Source organism: Labeo rohita, unplaced genomic scaffold (assembly GCF_022985175.1).
Source record: "Labeo rohita strain BAU-BD-2019 unplaced genomic scaffold, IGBB_LRoh.1.0 scaffold_967, whole genome shotgun sequence".
Classification (NCBI taxonomy): Eukaryota; Metazoa; Chordata; class Actinopteri; order Cypriniformes; family Cyprinidae; genus Labeo; species Labeo rohita.
In genome coordinates, this window is record NW_026129928.1 from 4,872 (window position 1) to 13,647 (window position 8,776).

Consider the following 8,776-nt stretch of genomic DNA (forward strand, 5'->3'; position numbering starts at 1 on the left):
TCACTGTTGATAGTGTCTGTCTAATTTCTGTAGTTCACATTCATCACTATTAGTATTAAAGCTTCGAATGTTTTGCAGAACATGGACATGCATGAATCTGCAATCTGAGACTGACAGCTGTCACTTCTGTTGGATTTGATGCTTTTCATCTGACCCACAGAAAGTTTCTTACACAATTTGTGTCAGAATGGCTTTATTTAATGATATTTTGATATATTTTCATATATATATATATATATATATATATATATATATATAGACTATCTCCTATGAATATAATGATGAGTTTGTCTGTGTGCTGCTTGACTACAGCAGAAGTGAAACTGGTCTGTTTCAGTCCAGATCATGTAACCAATCAAACAGTGACACTGGGAGTGTGGGCTGAAAATCCCATTTGCATTGTCAGGGTGGAGTGATTCTGATCCTCTCAGAATAGAGCAGCTCTGTCTCCAGAGACCATGTTCAAACCCCAAGAGCTTTATTTGACTACATTTACTGCTACTGATCAAGCTTCTGGAAAGCACGTGAACAAACACTACATACATCTTCATCTGTTAGTTGAATGATGTTGTCAGACACAAATGGAGCTTGTTGAGAAGCTTTATTGAATGTTACAGCAAACACAGCAGATTGAAAGATCAGCCAGTGCTTTGACACTAGAGCTCTCTTTCAGTATTGAGTTGTAAATGACTACAGCTGCAGCACTAGACTCATGTGAATCCTGCCTGACACAGGACACTCAGATACGCCTCATCTTCAGGAGAGAGCAGCGCTCACTGGAGAAACATCAGCACTGCGAGTGACTCTTCTGGAACGAGACCTCTTGAGGAGCTCCATCATGTGTTACTCTGCAGACGTACAGCTCTCCTTTTTCCCAGCGTGCTTTGCTGAGGGTCAGGATGCTACTGCGGCTGTAGCGGCCGTCCCGCTCGCTCTCTGCGCTGGTCTGAACCCCCTCGGTGACCTCTGAGCCGTCCAGTGTCCAGCTCACCTGTGCCCCCGGTGGAGAGTAAGAGCTGAGCAGGCAGAGCAGTGCGGCTGAGTCTCCAGAGATCTGCAGAGAAGAGGGCGGCAGCAGAGACACTGAGGGCTTCACTGTGGGACCAGCTGCAGGAGACAAACACAACACATTCACAAACACTAAGAAAACACACTGCAGCTCCAGCACTCTTTTGCCCTGCATCATTCACATCATTTCAACATGACTTTCAGGAGCAGACATGTGGAATGCAGTCAAAATCACAAGTCATTCATATTATTTAACATTACTATAGCTGATATTCTATAAAATACACAAACTATACAATCACTAGATACATTTACGTGAAACCACATGAATTAAACTAAACAAACTAAACTAATGCACCGACTGCTTTAATTGCAGTAGTTTTTTGATATCCTGAGATAAAGTTAAGAATTTTATGCTAATATTCTACTCTTATTTTTTTCTTTTGTATTTCTTAAGTTTAGGTTTTCTTAAGTTTAACTATCTTAAACTGAATCAGCTTTTTAAATGAGCTCATATGCACACAATATACAAGTTACACAATTACTATATATTTCAGTTCTGTTCAACCTCATAAATGAAACTAAACACACTAAGACACCAACTGCTTAAATTCCAACAGGTTTTATTTCGTCAAATTAAAATGAAATATTTTTCAACTTTTCAGTTCTTTGTAACTCAATTTTAAACAGAGATTTTGTGACTACAAACAATATATCACTGTTAATTATATTTAGAAAACAACTGAATAAATTGAATTTATAAATGTGCATGCTTTTATATAAACTGTTCCTGTATTAAAAAGCACTGAACATTAGCAAACTAGATTCAAAATCATTGACTGAACTATAGAAAGTAGCTATATTTGCTTTCTGATACTTTTCAAATCAATTTTTCTTGTATTATATCTACATCTGCATATCTTTATTCATTTATTTTTTTAATGGAGAATTAAAAAGACAGACTTACCGAGCACCAGTTTAGTTCCTCCACCGAAAGTCCACCACAGTGATACAATCTAATGAAACGGTCGTACAAAAACCTCTATTCCACTCGAGTTAACACAAACTCCAGCAGAGAAAAAACAACACTTCAACACACTGATAGTAGAAACACATCAGCTGTTGACAACACTCAGACATTTAGAACAAGCGAAACAAACATAAAAACACTTTCACACAAGATCATTTGTCATCTGTGCTGATCTAACACTTTCTAAAAAAATACATGTGATGAGCTGAGACGTCTGAGGTGACCTTTGATGTCTTTTATCATTGATGATGTAGTTCATAACATTTATCATAATGATGTTTCTGTTCTTCACATGTAGCTCAATCATCATGATTCGCAGAAAAACGTTAAATAAATGTGTCATGCATGACTGTGAATACGTTATTTCTACAGCAGCACTGAAAACTGAAAATGTTGCATCCACACTGATAGATGTCAACATAGAGTCAAAAATTAATGTCATATCAGCTCTGAAAGTAAAATATGTAATATATCGGTAGCAGCACAAGCTGTTGTAACTCCTGCCCACTTCTTTGCATTGTCAGCACATGCTTCAGTGCTCTGAGAGTGTTTATAGTGCTGTGAGTTTAACACTTCATGACTGAGAACAGAACAGAACAGAACAGAATCTTCATCATCACACAAGACTAAACAACAACAATGAACAACATCATCATCCTCATCTGGACCATTGCAGCTTTTATTCAAGGTTGGATGTTTATTTTTGATATTGACAATATGATATTATTGTTTTCATTATTTTAATAGTCTGCTATTAAGAAGATTTGCGAACTAATTTGTTTTATTTTCTCTTCTTCAGAATCCAGAGGATTTATTGTGACTCAGCCTAAAGTTAAAACTGTCCAACAGGGTCAAAGTGTTACAATAGAGTGTAGTACGGATGTAGGAATAGACTATGACAACTTAGCCTGGTATCAGCAGAAACTTGGAGAAACTCCTAAACTTCTGATTTATGACATAAGAAGCCTTTATTCAGGAACTCCATCTAGATTCAGTGGCGGTGGATCAAATTATGGAACTGATTTCACTCTGACCATCAGTGGAGTCCAGACTGAAGATGCAGGAGATTATTACTGTAAGAGTTTACACTATCCAAACAGTAAATATGTGTTCACACAGTGATAAAGAGTCGTACAGAAACCTCCGTCAGTCAGAGTCACAGTGACTGCACTGATACAGATGAGAGAAACTGCAGCTGTGTATGGGATAATACAATACATAAAATGTGGTTGCAGCAAAGAGGCTTTAAATTTCTACATTTTAAATTTTAGATTTTAAATTTATATGTAATATCCAATTAAAATGATATTAAGGATTTGTACATTACTAATACAATAATGGTAATTATCACAAAAGTCTTGTTGCAATGGGTTCTTGATTTGTTTTTCAATGCAGCTTCATCCAGGGGCAGAGCCATCATTTCAGAAGTGAGGGTGGGAGAAATAATACCCCCCCACCCCTTGTCTAATTTATTTATGTATTTATTTACTTACATACGTACTTACTTGTTTACTTATTCATCTGTTTCTTTGTGCTCTTATATTACTTTTTAAATGGCTAAGAAATTAAATATACTTCTAGACAATTACCAATTATTTGTATTATTGTAATACATTTTCCAATATTTCCCTAATGGCAGTTTTATGGTTTGCTTACATACTACACTTTATTCCATTTTTATCACAGAATAAAGCAGAAAATATATATTTTTACAATCTATAGTGTAACGGTGGTGGCCACTTCCAACTGATTTAAAAAAAAAAAAATCAGATATTTTATGTTTAGATATTTCAATTTTGTGGGAGTCCCGCCAATCATTTTATTCTATGGCATCCCGCTCATACATGAGCTAATCAAGTCTTGTCCCGCACCCCTCTCTGTTTCGTCAAGTCCAGCGGGAGTGCAGGTCTCTAATCCACTGGCACTGGACTCGACAATAGAAGTTGGTGTGTTGCTCTTTGCACATTCTCAAGAAGTGTGCCGTGCCACCCTTTCAGGTGTTTTAAACTTGATGTGAGGACGTCGTGTGTGCTAGCCTTTTTACAATCTAGATGATAAAACACATTCTGTCTGCAATGATGTAATGCAGCAGTAATGCATAGAGACCTCGGCTTGGAACTATATTCTAATTACTAATTTGGAAATTATAACGTGTTAAACTACTCCGTTACTAAAAAAAAAATCAAATTACAGTAACGCATTACAAAGTAATATGTTACTGCCTAGCACTGGTTATATGTGCAGCAGCAATATATCTTAAATGCTCACAACAGCATGTTGTGGATGTATTGGGAGTAGCAAGTCTCGGTACTTACACTGCCACAGCAGCAGTGTAGCCAATCTATTCTACCAAGACCAAATACATTTACATTGTCATGTAGAGTTGTCATGACACAACTCAAGTTACGCATGTACCCATGGTTCCCCAAACGAGACACTGAATCTTCTAGTGGACACTATGGGGAGTGCCATCAGCATGACCAAATCCATTGGACCACTCTGAGATGGGGTTACCTGAGGGATACTCAGGAGGGATATCAAGGACAGGTGTTCGCAGCACTTCCTATGAATCACCTCTCTGAGGTCTCCCCTCCTCTTCTTAGCATTGAGGTCACGGTCAAAGACCTAGAAAGATATAGTCCCTTTTCAAACATCTCAGTGAGCTCAACTTGCGACATGAGTTTCCTCCGTGCCTCAGCACCTGCTGGATCTCAGCTGTGAGACACAGATGCCTGTCCCATATCCCGCGAGAACAGGGACAAGTGAGAGTAGAGTCTTCTCATCAGAAATTAATCACAATGAGTGCATTTAGTGCCTAACTGTGTGGGCTCCTAACTGAGACACATCACACAACGGTCATGTATGTCCTCAGACACGGAGGCACACATTTCCTAAAATGCTTGTTTAACAAGCGTTTGTCCAACCAATTGTCACATTTTCAAAACTCTAAACACAATTAACACAGCATCGGTCTTTTGTGGCCATACCATTCACACATTTCATATCGTTTTCACCCAATATGCAGTCAGTGAACACATTTCCACAATGCTTACATTTTCTTAACAGACAAGCTATACCTCCCAACAAAATTATGGATTGTTTTTGTAGTATTTACGAATGTTAACACACAACATCCCACAATAGCAAAAACAATATTCCAAACCTTAGATACAGTATAAAAACCTCTGCTTCTGCAATGATATCAGTTCAAAAACAATATCAATATCAAAAATATATCTCAGCTGATAATACAGTTTTTCTCGATTGCTAAGACACATTTCTTGAAAGCTGCTCTCCTTTTCTCTAAACTGTGAACACAAAACCCAATTTTCAAGCTACATTCACAAAACCTCTGACTCTTCTTGCAAAACCAAACTTTCACCTCAAAACAGTTCAATCTGTGCGCAAAACTGAACTATGTTGTCAAATCGTGCCCCAAGTCAATCAAAATTAAAAATACTACTGAACAGTCACTAAACACTACGTAGAAAAATATAAAACACAATGCTCAGGACATGAGCCTGGAGAAATAAATGTTTATTAAAGCCCATGTAAAAATAAAGTACAAAAATATACAAATAAGTGCATTACTCAGCCACAGCATCATGTCTCCGTACTGGGTCAGGCCACAGGACTTCATCCACATCAGAGGCCACAGCAATTACTGTATGACATACTATAGAGCTGGTAAGTCCCGCCCATCCGTAAAACCCCACTGGACCTCTAGATTGAAAAACCGTCAATGCAAGTGAATGTGAGAAAAAAAATTTACGGATGGGACTTACCAGCTCTATAGTATGTCATACAGTAATTGCTGCCAATATTTACATACTGTACTATAATGTCAAAAAATGGTAATTACCTGTTCTCTTCTCTAAATCTTCGGATTATGGTGGACACAGTGAATCTACTGATGTTTGGTTGTACCCTTTGTCCAGCCTCCCTCATGCTCATACCATGGACAAGAACATGGTCAATCACAGTAGCTCTGATTTCATCAGATATTACTGTTCTTTGTCTTCGCTGACCACCTCGACCACCTCGACCTCCTCTCACACGAACTCTTCCTCTCAGATTTCTATCCATTGTAGGGCCTCACAAACCAGTGCTCTCTGAACTGGCTTACTGTATATGTTCCCTCACATCATTAGCCACAAGTGTGATCAGTTTTGAGTTGTTGTGTTCAAGTGGTGACACCTGTGCTTTAATTGTGTTTGACTTTTGTCACCTGTGCTCACCATTATGCAGCACGGGTGCATCACAATGAAAATGTGTTGGCAAGTTGTGTCTAAACAGGTGAAAAGTGCTTATGGTTTTGCCAAAAGAGTGATTGATTCAATCAGTGGGTTCAGGCAACTGAGCATTTGGTTCAGACAATAGGGTTTAGTGTTTTAGCAATTGAGAAAAACTGTAAACAAACAGTTGAATAATTGACACACAGCTGATTTATGTTGGGTAAATTGGGCCAACCACAGCTGATTCCAGTCTGGCTTAGACTCAGTGGCAGGGGTTATTTTTTTCTATTACATTTACACTTATACAGTAAAAGGAGGACTTCGAGGAGTGATGTTTTTGGAAACAGAAAAAGACAAACACTGTAATGTCTGGACGAGGAAGAGTAAGAGCAAGGGGCCCAGGGAGAAGAGCAGGCCCAAGGAGAGGGCAAGGTAGAGGTGTAAGAATGCATGGTGGTGGCATTCCAAGGGCTGCAAGAACAGTAGTCAGAGGCTGGTGAAAGAGTGCAGCCCAATTTGAGGCGGTCAACGGTTGCCTCCATTATACGCATCTTTCAACAAACCAACAGGTAAGTATTGCATTTTACATGGATTGTTTCTATTCTCGCTTGACATGTCAATATGGTCATACAGTAATGCATATGTTGAATTTTTTGTCCCTCTAAAGAATGCAACGTCTTCCACCCTCTGGGGGAAGAGGAAAGCTTCTCAGTTATGATTAAGAGCTTGCCATTGTAGAAATGGTTGTTGCAAATAATGCAATACAACTGCATGAAATTCAAACTAGAATTGTGGCGGACCATGAGATATTTGACAATATCGATAGCATCAGCCTCACAACCATTACACGGACATTGTCCAAACACAGAGTGCGGAAGAAGCAGCTCTACACTGTTCCCTTTGAGAGGAACAGTAAGAGAGACAAGGAGCTATGATGACAATATGTCCAGGTATAGTGTATATTCAATTCAATGTCCAGTTCTATAAGCTTTGCACTCTGCAAGTAGGTAACCTACACAGTAATAGGTTACAGTACAGTATGATATACAGTAATGACATAATTTACATAAACTTTGTTTCAGAGAGTTATTAAATTGGAGGCCAACCAGGCCCCTCACAAATTCATATACACTCAAAAAAATATTTCAGCCCTTAACTTAATTCAATTACGTACAAAATTGCCATGCATTTAGATTACGTAGTTTTAATTTAAACAAATCAGTTAAACTTAATGTGATTCAAATGCATCAGTCTTACGTAAATGAAACAGGTAAAGTTGATGTAATAGTTCCCAGTGTTAAACAAACCCTGCTCAGTGTTCATGTGTTTCCACACTACAGAGTGTTCATGTGTTTCCACACTACAGAGTGTTCATGTGTTTCCACACTACAGAGTGTTCAAGTAGCATTGACACAGTGTTGGAGTTAAGGAGATCATTATGTCATGATTGACCAATAATGATCAACACCTGCTGTTTACAAGCAGAATCACCAAAGGAAAGAGAAACACAAGAATCAGCCACAGCCAAAGATAAAATTAACTTAAATAAATGAGGACATTAAATCTCTGATTAAACAACTCCACAAACAACATTACAGATTAACTTGATTTCTGTCATATATCTATAAATATTATTTCAGAACATCTAAACAGAGGTTTAGATGTTTTATTTTTTTATTTTATTTTTTTTAAGTTTCAATTGACCTCACCATCATGGCGAACAGGGTTTACTTTAGTTGGACTCTTGACTTTTGATTTTTGTATGTTAATTTTTTTGGCTGTTGTAATTATGTGTATGAAGCACTATTATTTTCATAATGTTTACAACAGGTGCATGAACTATTATGGATGTTTATCTTATACACTAAATCTTGAAATTTACAGCATCAGTTTGACACACACAGACATCAAGAATCAGCATATGAATCTCAACAATGGTGACATTCAACAGCTGCATGCTGGGAGTCATGGGTGAGATTTGTACTCTGCTGCTACCCAGCATGCAGCTGTTCAATGTCACCATTGTTGAGATTCAAATGCTGATTCTTGATGTCTGTGTGTGTCAAGCTGATGCTGTAGATTTAGTGTATAAAATAAACATCCATAATAGTTCATACACCTGTTGTAAACATTATGAAAATAATAGACTGGATGATAATGATTTAACAAACAATAAAAATTAACCAAAAACACCTAATCAGACTTCTTTTTGGCTTTTTTATTTTGTTGTAATAAATGTGCTTCATACACATAATTACAGCAGCCAAAAAAATTAACATACAAAAATCAAAAGTCAAGAGTCCAACTAAAGTAAACCCTGTTCGCCATGATGGTGAGGTCAATTGAAACTTTAAAAAAAAAATAAAAAAATAAAACATCTAAACCTCTGTTTAGACGTTCTCAAATAATATTTGTGGATATACGACAGAAATCAAGTCAAACTATAATGTTGTTTGTGGAGTTGTTTAATCAGAGATTTAATGTCTTCAGTTATTTAAGTTCA

General features: G+C 37.4%; 2 gene segments (V, D, J or C); one reads left to right on the plus strand and one right to left on the minus strand.

Moving 5' to 3' along the window:
* Nucleotides 1–582: 582 nt before the first annotated feature.
* LOC127162555 (immunoglobulin lambda constant 7-like) lies at nt 583–2,348 on the minus strand. The segment is given in 2 exon segments: nt 583–1,107; nt 2,234–2,348. Coding segments are annotated over 2 exon segments (435 nt in total).
* Nucleotides 2,349–2,631: 283 nt separating this feature from the next.
* On the plus strand, nt 2,632–3,529 carry LOC127162554 (Ig kappa chain V region 3547-like). The segment is given in 2 exon segments: nt 2,632–2,726; nt 2,838–3,529. Coding segments are annotated over 2 exon segments (372 nt in total).
* The last annotated feature ends 5,247 nt before the right edge of the window (nt 3,530–8,776 follow it).